General features: G+C 47.1%; 2 protein-coding genes across 3 annotated transcripts; one reads left to right on the top strand and one right to left on the bottom strand.

The window, feature by feature from the left end:
* Positions 1-1,599: 1,599 nt before the first annotated feature.
* LOC127307086 (H/ACA ribonucleoprotein complex subunit 3-like protein) lies at positions 1,600-3,186 on the top strand. Its single transcript, XM_071822785.1, has 4 exons — positions 1,600-1,723; positions 1,814-1,891; positions 1,989-2,031; positions 2,866-3,186. Exons 2-4 carry the CDS (start codon positions 1,838-1,840, stop codon positions 2,961-2,963), a joined length of 195 nt encoding a protein of 64 aa, XP_071678886.1. The 5' UTR covers positions 1,600-1,723; positions 1,814-1,837; the 3' UTR covers positions 2,964-3,186.
* A 777-nt stretch (positions 3,187-3,963) lies between these two features.
* Positions 3,964-6,842, bottom strand: LOC127307085 (two-component response regulator-like PRR1). 2 transcript variants are annotated; one of them, XM_051337782.2, is made up of 6 exons: positions 6,346-6,842; positions 6,004-6,165; positions 5,774-5,907; positions 5,486-5,653; positions 5,231-5,309; positions 3,964-5,117 (listed from the first exon to the last, which is right to left on the bottom strand). In XM_051337782.2, exons 1-6 carry the CDS (start codon positions 6,497-6,499, stop codon positions 4,267-4,269), a joined length of 1,548 nt encoding a protein of 515 aa, XP_051193742.1. In that variant the 5' UTR covers positions 6,500-6,842; the 3' UTR covers positions 3,964-4,266. The 2 variants fall into 2 exon arrangements, with proteins under 2 accessions (XP_051193742.1, XP_051193743.1); XM_051337783.1 differs by lacking the exon at positions 6,346-6,842 and having other exon boundaries at positions 5,774-5,939; positions 6,004-6,136.
* Between the last annotated feature and the right edge of the window lie 4,705 nt (positions 6,843-11,547).

Genomic DNA, 11,547 nt, shown 5'->3' with positions numbered 1-11,547 from the left:
TTAACTTTCATGGACCTAAATAAAGTCAAATTGAGCTAGGATTTTGGGGTGCCAATATTTCATCGAGAGAAGCATCTAGAGCGCTTGGATATCACTAGCTAGATAGGCCAAGAGGGCCAAAAGGCCCTTGGTGGCACGCCTAGGCAGGGAGGACACACCAACATGTCTCTTTCCCTTCTGGACCGTCTAATTCGCTTGATTCTTTCATCCACAGACTTTGTTTGACCTAAAAACCACTATATAAAGGACTTCCCGAGCTTCCTCGAGGGGAGCGCGACGGAAACAGACCAAAACATAGCCAGAACCAGCGAAGATTGGAGGGGGAAACTCCACCGGAGCCACCGTCGGAGGGATCTCCACCTTCTCCAACGTCTTCATCATCATCACCATGATGAAGAGCGAGTAGTCCACCTATGGACTATGGTTTGTGGCAGTATCTTGATCTATGTCTCTCTTGTTCTTCATAGATGTATGAGTTGCCCAACATAATTATGGTCACATATGTAATTCCTATGTGGTGGACCTTTATTCTATGATATTGATATATGAGATGGATCAGAACAAGTACTTAAGAATGAGGTACATGATATGATCTATCAATACATCTTACACATAAGAGGTACCAATACTTAAGAATGGGGTACATGATATGATCTATCAATACATCTTACAAAGATCTGAATTACATATATGACCATAATTCATTGAGCAAAGTGTTTGGAAAATTAGATACATTTGAGATGTATCAACATGGTACATGGGGATGGAAGGGCGTCCATATCAGCATCAGTACCATTCTTGCAAAAATTATTTGGAGTCGTTAAAGACTGCAATAACAAAACATGTTAATCTGAAAGGAAAGGCAACCATTTTAAAATCACGGTCATTGCCTAACACCCCTAATAGTGGTTCACGGTGTCATCCCATTACTATTGGCTGGACAAAGATGAACGTCGATGGGGATGGGACTCATGGAGCGTGAAGGTCGGGTTGGGGCTGATCATGCGTGACGATACAAGAGCACTATTAACTAGTGGATGTCAGTACCTCTAGGGTTTGTGAGTGCAGAGCATGCTGAAGCACTTCCTTTCCTCGAGTGCTTCAAGCATGTTACTGACCTTCAATGTTGGCCAACTACTATTCAGAATAATTGTAGCCAGGTGGTGCAAGCTGTTGCATCAAATTCAATCAATCGATCGTCCTACCGGTGCATCTATTGGGAGTTCCAAGAACTTTTGAGACTTAAGGCCGCTGATTCTGTCTCTTCCACTAAAATTTTATGCTTTGTTTGTTCTGTAGAATGTGGCCTTTGTGAAAATATGAAACATGGAGTTGACGGGAGGGACCAAGGGATCGAACCGAGAAAGAAGCTAGAACCAGTGGCCACTTGAGATTGTCTTCTTTGTAATGTAGGGTTGAAAGCTTATTTATTTAGGCTCTAAAAAAATTGAATTCAAAATTTGTTGAATTTTTGGGACAGTAAAAGGCCGAGATAAGAAAACCCCTGCTCGAGATTTCTGGGCCGTCTGGTTGCCTCTGTACCAGATTTAAACCGGCCCACGAGTCTCAGCATAGTCGATTCTTCATGCATAAAAAAATCCGGTCCCACTTACCAATACCAGTTAGCCCTTTCCTCCCTCTCTTGTACCCCGCTTCCCCCGAACCCTAGCCGCCAGATACCAATCTCCCTCCTCTTCCGCTCCCCGCCTCCGCGAACCTCCTGGTAACTGCTCTTCTCTTCACCATTCAATCCCGCGCCCATTCTACGATTGTAATCGACGGTCTCTCAACTGTTTCGTCCCATTTCTCAGAGCTGATTCTCGCACCTTGGTCCAAGATGTATCTCCAGTACTACGTCAACGAGAAGGGTGTCAAGGTGTACACCACCAAGGTGGAATGAGCTTTGCCCTTGCGCTTACTTGCTGTTGACTAGTGTATGATTTGGGCCGTGAGCACGTTCTGATGATTTTCTTGTTCTTGTCCTGCAGAAGGAATCCCCTCTCGGTGTGCCGACTCAGTCTGCCCACCCAGGTATGCCGGCTTCCTCTCCCTACTACCTTCTTTGTCTTGGCTGTGTCAGCTTTACATGTCAAATTTGTGCTTTTGTTTTGAGTTTGGACTTAGTATGCCAGATTCTTGCGCTGTAAAAGAGGGTACACATGTCTGATGTCCCCTTTTCGGTGTCATGTCCTGTTTCTTAGGTTTGGTACTTTGCTTGCAGCACCAACCTGGTTGTTCTCAAACGTTAAACACGCTGGCATGGTTTTCAAGAAACTGTATAGATTGTATTGTTGGTCTTGATCTTTTCCTAGAATAAAGAGCTTTGCTTGTGCCCAAACATTTTTCACTCATTGTTATTTGAAGAATACTTATGAAAGCGGTGCTGAATTCATGGTGGGGATACTGCTGCATACCACACGTACCACGAAACATCTAATCAATTATTCACCTTGGTTCATCTGCTTTTTATTACTATTTGGGTGTTGGAGGTTGGAATTGCTTCGTAAAATTGATGTTGCTTTGTTATTTAGCAATTTTTTTTTAATATGTACATTTCTGTCTGAATAGATTTGTTACTGATGGACTGTCGTAGGTAGTTGTAGAATACCTCAAAAATTTCTAGGTTCTCGGATGGTGAAAATTGTCTTAGGATAGCAGTACATTAGAATCTTGTCCTCTAGCTTGATTGCTGTTTATTCAAACACTACCTGTCATATTCAACGCTGTAGATAGAATTGCGAGATTTTAGCTTTTCAGTACACCATCTGTATTGCGTTATTGACATATCAGCAAGTTCTTATAGGCATAAGCAAAATGTAGTGGATTGTTCTTTTTTCTGTACTTACATCTTTACTTGTGATGCAGCTCGCTTCTCCCCAGATGACAAGTACGCTCGCCAGCGTTACCTGTTGAAGAAGAGGTTTGGATTGCTGCCAACCCAACAGCCAGCACAAAAGTACTGAAGCAATCGCAGGATGGGTCCTCTGAAGAGACATTTCCTTTGCGGAATTGTTGTTTGGAGTGTAGACTAGGCGATCAACTATGTGAACAGAGAATCAGTACTGCTACTTATCTTGCTTGTTGCCGAAATAACTCTGAATGTAATGCTATGCTATTGATCGGTCATGCTCTTTGTACTATGCACTCCATATGAGACCAAATCATCTGGCTCTACCTTGCTCATAACTGCGTTCATGATTATAGCTGCTAAAATGAAAACCAAACTCTCAGTAACTTGATTTTCAAGTATGCCATAAGTAGAGAATTTTTTTGTATAGCTGGAGAAGCAACTGAGCAACCACTGTCATTTTATTCTGCTCAATATGATTTATTTGAATAGCATGTACAGTTTTCGCTTATAACAATTTCTGACACCGTTAAACAATCCGAAGTTGTGACCTAAGAAATGTTTTCTTCTATATTTCCTTTCCCCTTCACTGGCTGCTTGGTTTGGTTCCTTGTCGTGATACTGATGCCACACTGCTGTGATATTTCATCGTCAAGGCTGGCTTAGGGGGAGGCAGGGTAGAATTGGATATTTTCAGCAAGGTCTGTTGAATCAGTAAGAACGTTCATGCGCAAGTGGTTGGAAGCTCAATTTTTCAAGTTCACCATCCACTGTTTACATCTTTTCTTCCCGCAGATGAAAATTAGTTAGATGTTCATCCTTCAAATGGTTCAGAATTCAATATTAAAATTTTATAATCGATAGTTCTTAGTACTGGAGCTGAAATGCATCAAAATTTCTTGGTAGAACTTCTTAGCATTGGAGCTGACATCTGTAATTCTTTTTGGTTCAAATAAATATATGTATCATGTTGCTCCTTTTTTTTTGTAATCTGGCTTCGATTGCCCCAGTAGGCAAAACAGTGCAACAGTAATCTTTGGATGGTGCTCTTCAAGTCTTCAACGTGCATTTGGTGAACACATAAAATAGAGAAAATGAAACTGAACACGATGAGCAAAGAGAAAGAGGTCATTACAATTAGTGTAATAATACGATGGTCATAGAGTTTGCCATAATGTCACATGCATAACAGACGAGTAATAACTAACTTACATTGTCAAAATACAATTCCCCCAAAAATGTCCACAGTAATAATCATAATAGGTATGCCACAGGTTCCTTGGGGGTGGTACTGAGGGTTGAGGATGTATTCTATGAGCAAATGATGCAATGCTAACAATATGTTCCCATGTGTACTCAGTCACAAGGTGAGCAATGATCATATCCACACCATTTCACGCATAAGATGGCCTTTCACACTAATCTGGTGAAGAAACCATCACAACCTCCCTGGAGGATGGATCGTCATCTTCATAATCAGAGATATCATCTCCAGTGCTAATTATATCTGCATTGCTTGCCTGCCTAACAAATTGACCTCTCACCCTCGGCCTTGTTTCAGCAAGTTTCTTCCGATTTACATACCTCACCTTCTTATCAAAGCAGCGATCCTTCCTTTTCTGTCTGAACTTGGCAAGTGCTGCAGCCCTCCTGTCGGAGTGACTATGTGTTTCCTCAGGAATTGGTGTGCTTGATACCGGTGGCCACACATTTTGCGTTGACAAATGACTTGAATGTACACTCATACCAGCAGGATTATATTGAAATGAAGGCATCGTAGATACACCATGGGCATGGGGATAAACATTGTACTGATGGAGGAATGCTGGTGGTGTATGCACTTGAGCAGTGTTTACGTTTCCTTGAAAATGTTGCACTGAATGAAGTGCCATACCATGCTCTACCATCCCTGGATAATAATATGGGAAGTGATATACAGGAGGAGTTCCTGAAACATCTTGTTGGCCTTCATTTCTTTGCTCCGGATGCAAGTTAGAGGAAGAAAAGCATACCGAAGGATACTGCATAGGCATGTCAAAAGCTTTTTCATCCCGAGTATTTACACTGCTGTTAGTATCAATTATGTCAGTCGCACTAGAGAAATGACCCTGGTGATCCATAATATCTAACTGATTACCCCCTCTCTGTAGTTCATTATCCAATGGGGTGCTGGTTGGAGTGCTTTGCTTAACGTATGCTAGAAATGCAGACGACTCAGCAAACCTCAAATTGGTCTTTATTGGGCGTGAAAACATTCCTCCTGAAGATGCTGGTAAAAAGATAAAGCTTTAGAAACCAGCTGAGAACTATGGAGTAGTTAGTATAATAGGGGATAAAACAAAGACAGCTAAAGGGGAAAATAAAGGTCAGACATGCACTTACATGCTTTATCGCCATATTCAGTAATTATTGGTAGATTCTCCAATTCTTCTGTCTTTGGGGGATCAGCAACCGGAGGAGACTGGAGATAGGAAGAAATGTAAGGGTTTAGATCGGCATCTCGTCATTATATAGCATATGTGGTTACAAGGAACATTTAAGAAGCAACACAAAAATCTAAAAGAGTTAAATACACAGAAAGAGAAAACTACTACTTGGACTGCTGTAGAACTTCGTACAGATAAATCAATTGATTACCTCATATTCCTGTTGATTCGAGGTATTTATTTCATGATTTCTGTTTTCTTTTGGCCTATCATACGTCTCGTCCGAAAGGAGCGTGGTACTATTGGTATTGGCGTCACTAGGTTCTGATAGCACCAACTCAAGATTGTCAACGAAGAAGTTTTTCTCTGCCAAACCAAGCTGCCAACACCAACATTCAGTTTAATAACAATTTCTTACAGTGCAGCAGCAACAAGCATACGCATACCAGCCTAGAACATGGTTTTAACACAAGTGAAGTCAAAACAAATTGCCATTTACCATCCGTCTGCGCCGCCACACATGGGTCCAGAGGTTGAGCAGCTCATTCATGCGCAGCGGCTTGACCAGGTACTCGGCTGCCCCTAGCCGCAAGCACTTGACAACGACAGAAACATCGTCTCTGTTGGACATCACTGCATGACCCCATTGGTAGGACATATCATCACTGCAAAGCATGGCACAGGAATTGGAGCACTGGAAAGAGCTGTGGAACTGGAAGGGCGGCTTACTGATGATGGGGATGTGGCGCAGCTCCTTGTTCCTGGCGATGTACTTGAGCATCTTGAAGCACTTGGAGACGGGCAGATCTACCTCCGCCAGGATGATGTCCGTCTCTGCCCCCTCGCAGTTGAGCGCGCTGATCACCTGCCGCGGGGACTTGGCGCAGGTCACTGAAACATCGGGCGGCAACAGCCAGCAGACACAACATTAGAAGAGAACATGAAGGTACGATCGTGCTAGCAGTAAGTAACAATTACGTCCACAGCAAAGCAGCAAATAAAGCCTTAAAGTCTATTTATAGTACTGATTGAAATGGAAAACGATATAATAAACGGCCTAAGACGACTGACCTTGGTAGGAGCAGTTGCAGAGGAGGCGAAGCACATCCTGGGAGCTGTCGGGGTCGCTGTCGCAGAGGAGGATCCTGACCTTGCTCCGGTCGACGAAGGGCTGTCCTCCTCCCCCTACCCCGGCGCCGCCAACGCGACCCGCCTCGCCGGCCATAGCCAAGCCCCACGCACGATCACCAGAGACTCCTGCCGGCGAGCTCGAATCAGCAGCAGAGGACGTAGACGCTGGAGGACGAGGCGGGTGTTGGATCTGCGGACGCCTCCTCCTCCATCCGTGCCGCCGCCGCCGCCGCTTGTGCCCCCAATCAATCAATCCGGCTCCCGGCGGCCGGGGTGTAGAAGTTGCGGCCAGTCAGGCAGCAGTATCGGATGCTAAGAGCGGCGGCCGCGCCCGGCGGCGGCTGCCTCCGCCCGTCGCAGTCCGGCCCGCTCCATTATGTGCGGCTATTGTATTCAGGGCGGTGGCTGGCTGGCTGGCTGTGGCGACGGTGAGATGTCCACTCCTAGATATTTTCGTCCACCTTTTCTCCTCGCTTTCCACAATGGGGTGGAGAAGCCGAGCCGAGCCGACGCGGAACCGAGCCGTGCGTCGGCTCGGGGCTTTCCGGAAGCGACAGGGAGCGGATCTGGTCTGCCCGTCGTTGGGTTGCGTCTAACGCCGTGGCGACACGAGCGCCGGTGATCTTTCCCGTGAGAGCGACGGCAGCCGAGGCTCGAGCCTCGGGACTGAGCGAGCCGCTTGGTTAGCTGGGTCCCAGCCTCGCAGTCGCTGCTGACCGAAGGAAAATATCTACGGCGCTTGCGTGTCGAGTTTAAAATCGCTTAGCTTGCGGCCTTGCGGGTCATAATTGAGTTTTTTTCCCACAAATCTGAGCAAGAACAAATGGTTGATCTGAATGTGACCCTAATTCGAGGATAACCAACCCTCCACCCCCCCCCCCCCCCTCCCTTCACCCTCTTCTCGACCGAAACTTTTTGCGGCGCCACTGCAGAAGGTGCCATTAGGCAAAGCTTGCATGGTGTGGCAGCGGTGGATCTCCTCAGCCGCCATGGAGGCGTAGCAGCACCGCCCACTGCAGCCATATGTGGTAGTGCTGCAAGCGACGAAGGAGGCCAAGGTGTCTCGGTGATGTGGCGGGCAACACAGTGGCTAAGTGAAGCAGGCGGGACCGATCTGAGCCCAGATAGGGTTGGTCGGGCTGATGCAGTTTTCAACCCAGAAGATGGACCGACGGTTGATGGTGGTGCCGACTTCTTTAGCGTGGGCATGCAGTGCTTGCTATGAGTTTGCTAGATCAAATGAGTGCTCATCATTCGTTTAATAGATGTCTCGAAGTATGTGATGTTCCCGGCTCCTAGTTGATGGGATTTTTTTTCATGTTTTCAGGAAACGAGCCCTTGTTGGCATGACCTTCTCTCATTGTAGTGGTAGGTGTTGTATGGTGGCTTCCAAATTTTGATGTATAATCTACTATCAGACATTTGATGAACACATGATTAAAAACAGCCGTATACATCGATTGATGCAAAGACTAAATCATAACCTCCATTTCGAAAGAAAAATAAAAGTAGTCGACCACAGGCCACCCATCGCCGATGGTTGCTTAGAGCATCTCCACTCGTTTGGCCTCCCCACGCCGAAATCCGGACGAAACAACCGCCGGATTGGACGAAATTAATTCGTGGGGAGAACTATATTCCCAGTCGTCCACCCGGAGTTCGCCGAACAAAGTCGAAATTCAAACAAAACGTTGTCCCGCTACAAATAGGTCGGCAAAAGGATCAGCCACAGATCGGCGATCGGAGGGAAATTACACTGAAACAGGGGCGTCGCCAGTCCCGTCTGGCACAGCGGTGTCTGACGGCCCAGTTTCCTCACACGTCGTGGTCGAAGCGGCGGCCGATGTCGCGGCGGCCGTAGTCGACGTCGAGGCGGCGGCAGTCGATGTCGTAGACGGTGAGGGCGAAGCACTGGCCGGAGTGGGTCGGAGGATATCGGTGCGGTGACCCTTGTATCAAATCCTCATCTCCTCGTCCATCAGGGTTGTGTTGCCGCCCATCAGAAACGCCAAGTCTGTGTTCCTCTTCTTCGCCGCGGCCGTCATCTTCAGCAGGGCGATCCGGGCGCCTTGGTTGGCGAGCATCTCCCTCCACCTGCCGTCGAACTTGTCGTCCCTCCCAGCGGCGTGCGTCCCCGCGTCGGCCCAGCACTTGTCGAACGACGCATGCATCCTCTCGGCGGGATGGCCCATCTTTTTCAGATCTTTGAACTTTTTCGAGACGAGAAAGAGGAGGAGGAGGGGAATGGAGACGGCTACAAGCGGGAGAGACTGGGGATATGCAAGCAAATTGGAGGGAAATCGACAGGATTTGGCGGTCCAGTCGCCGACTACAAGGGTCCACAAGCCCCTTTCGCGCCAAATTCTTTCGTCCGGAGTCCCCGAGCGCGCCACGGGGGACCGGGGGTGGCGTGGGCTCGCCGGTTGAATTTAGGCCCAAATCAGGACGAAATCGAGGAACCGGGAGCGCGACTGGGCCGAATTACGCCGTCCGGATGGAAAAATTGTCGCTCGGAGGCCTTGTTGGGGAGACGAGTGGGGATGCTCTTATGTGTTGCTCTTTATTGGCATTGATCTGCAAATCCGGATTCAAATTTTAAAATGCTTTTGCCTGGTTCAGATTTGGCAAAGGGTTGAAAAGGAATATGCTGATGGTGTACGTGGACAAAATGGTCGACTACTAATATCTTAATTTTGCGACCGCCGGCGCTGGATTAAGCTTTTCGCAATGCATTGTCTCTTAGAGATGTCCAAGAAACAACCACAACAATGCATTGTTTCTTAGGGTTGTGTCTTATTTTAATGATTTTAGAATCATACATGCATATGATTGGTCTAGAAATTGATTTTGCCTATATAATTTCATACAAATTTGAACACCACTCTTTCACCTCATTAAGAGAATCTCCAGTCGTGTCTTCAAAGATTTTCGGGCATGTCGGACATTTTTTCGTCCCCATCCGCGCGGCTCAAAGTGACATAGGCATCCCCAATGGGCCTGCCGAAGATAGTACCCGGGGTTTACTGAAGGCCCACGACTCGAAGGATAAGAAGAATCGGAAGCCCAGGTTACTATTAAGGAAAGCTAGAGTTGTATTAGAAAATACTACTTGTAATCTTGCGGGATGGGTTGGAAACCCTCCCGGACTCTGTAACTTGTGTATTACGAATCCCTCGGCTCCGCCTCCTATATAAGGGGGAGTCGAGGGACAAAGAAAGCATTGATTCATTGTCTCACGAAACCCTAGTTTTCATATCGTCGAGCACTTTTCGGCTGAAACCTTCGAGATCTACTTGCCCTCTACTTCCGACTAAAACCCTAGTCTACAACTTGTAGGCATTGATAAGTTAATCCCTTGTCAATTGGCACCGACCGTGGGGATTAGAGGCGTCAAGGATCTGATCTCGATGGCACGTTCAAGATCATCGACTTCGTCAACTGCAAGCAACGCGATGGATAGAGGTAAACAGATCGAAACTGGTCTAGTCGATTTTGTTCCTCACCCGCCCTCCCGCTTGGATGCATATGCGTATCTGGAGGAGCCTATGGAGATGACGTTCGGAAGGTTCCACTTTTGCGTCGAGAAAGAAGGAGCGTATCGTCTCGAAATTCCGATCTCATCGGGATTATCGGCGGTCGATCCCGACTTTTCAAGTTCAACACCGTCAATCGAGTCAGGCGACGAGGAGACTTCATCGCCACTCTTCATCAGCACAAGGGCAAGCAAAAAACTCGCCAAGATCTTCAGCGACATGTCCTTCGAGTCATCTGCAGACTCTGATATAAGCGATGACTCGAGCAGCATCGACAGCTTCAACTTCATCGACAGATCCACTACCGTTGGAAAGGTCTTCACCAATCTCTATGATGGTGTCACCAAACCCATCAAGGTTCAGAATCCAAAATATCATCAGATTTATACCATCGGAGAACCGAGTCGCGATCAGGAGGAGACGTCAGAGGCTTTCGATGATTTGGGAAATCCATACGTCGATCCCTCTGACCTTAGGCGAGGTCTAGGCACTAAATATGTCGGGCCTACACCACGTTTAAGGGTTCAACTTCCACAAGAAGCGTGGGATAGAGCCGCAAGAGCTATGGATGGTACAGAACCAATGGCTACAACCGCTACGACGGAAGAATTGCAAGCATACCAATACAGACTCGCCCGAGCTGGAAGAGAATTGGAAAAACAGATAGCTGCTCTGAACAGAAGAAGGGAGGCAGCTTCCGCATCAAGCAGGCGAAGGGTGGAGTTAAGTCGACATTCAGGAACCTCGGGAGATAGCCACAGAGAAGCTCGAAACAGAGCAAGATCTCGGCTGCAAAACATACCTGAGGCTGACAGAGAAAATCTAGTTCAAAACCTCGACATGTCCTTTATGTCGATAGACACGAGGGGGAACATCATCCCTAAGACACCGGAAGCTGGGTATATGGCGACGCAAGCCTTCATCCTCGCATCCAAGCCACCTCCCGGAGATCCAAGAGAAGCATTGTACAATATAGCCATAGCAGGAGTTGGGGCCATGGGAACGGCGTTTGTAACGATGCCTCCCGAAGGCTCAGCAAGGCAAAATAGTCCATGACCTACAGCAGTAGCACCAGGTCCCGAGAGAACAAGTGGAGCAAAAGACACAGCAGCACAAGCACGGGGGGACAGAGCACGACAAAATAGAAGGAAACATCGGCACTCCCCAGAGATAGATGACGAGGATATGTGTGGGCTGCCGTGCTTTACAAGGAGGGTCCGGAAAAGTCAAGTTCCTTCAGGGTTTAAATTACCCGACAACTTCAAAAAATTCGACGGCCTGCAAGATCCAGAGGATTGGCTAGTTGATTATCTCGAGACGGTGAAGCTGATAGGAGGAACCAGAGCAACAGCCATGCAGAGCATCCAAGTACATCTGAGTGGAGCTGCGCGATCTTGGATAAAGAAGCTTCCTCCGGGTTCCATCGACAGCTGGGACAGTTTCGAGGATGTGTTCGTCAAGAATTTCCGATCCACCTGCAAAAAACCCGCATCATTAGAAGAGTTGAGATCATGTCGACAAAAGCAGGATGAATCAATGAGAAAGTATATCCAAAGGTGGAATATCATTAAAAATTCGGCAGAGAACATATCTGACGAGAGAGCGATAG

Source organism: Lolium perenne, chromosome 6, assembly GCF_019359855.2.
Source record: "Lolium perenne isolate Kyuss_39 chromosome 6, Kyuss_2.0, whole genome shotgun sequence".
NCBI classification, from domain to species: Eukaryota; Viridiplantae; Streptophyta; class Magnoliopsida; order Poales; family Poaceae; genus Lolium; species Lolium perenne.
Note: the sequence above shows the minus strand (reverse complement) of the source record. Positions and strands in the feature narration are given on the sequence as shown.

Coding starts and splice junctions, on each gene's coding strand:
- LOC127307086 (XM_071822785.1), top strand. CDS start 1,838: ATGTATCTCCAGTACTACGTCAACGAGAAGGGTGTCAAGGTGTACACC. Junction 1,892..1,988: donor TCAAGGTGTACACCACCAAG/GTGGAATGAGCT, acceptor CTTGTCCTGCAG/AAGGAATCCCCTCTCGGTGT. Junction 2,032..2,865: donor GACTCAGTCTGCCCACCCAG/GTATGCCGGCTT, acceptor CTTGTGATGCAG/CTCGCTTCTCCCCAGATGAC.
- LOC127307085 (XM_051337782.2), bottom strand. CDS start 6,499: ATGGCCGGCGAGGCGGGTCGCGTTGGCGGCGCCGGGGTAGGGGGAGGA. Junction 5,654..5,773: donor TGTGGCGGCGCAGACGGATG/GTAAATGGCAAT, acceptor TGGTGTTGGCAG/CTTGGTTTGGCAGAGAAAAA. Junction 5,118..5,230: donor TGAATATGGCGATAAAGCAT/GTAAGTGCATGT, acceptor TCTTTTTACCAG/CATCTTCAGGAGGAATGTTT.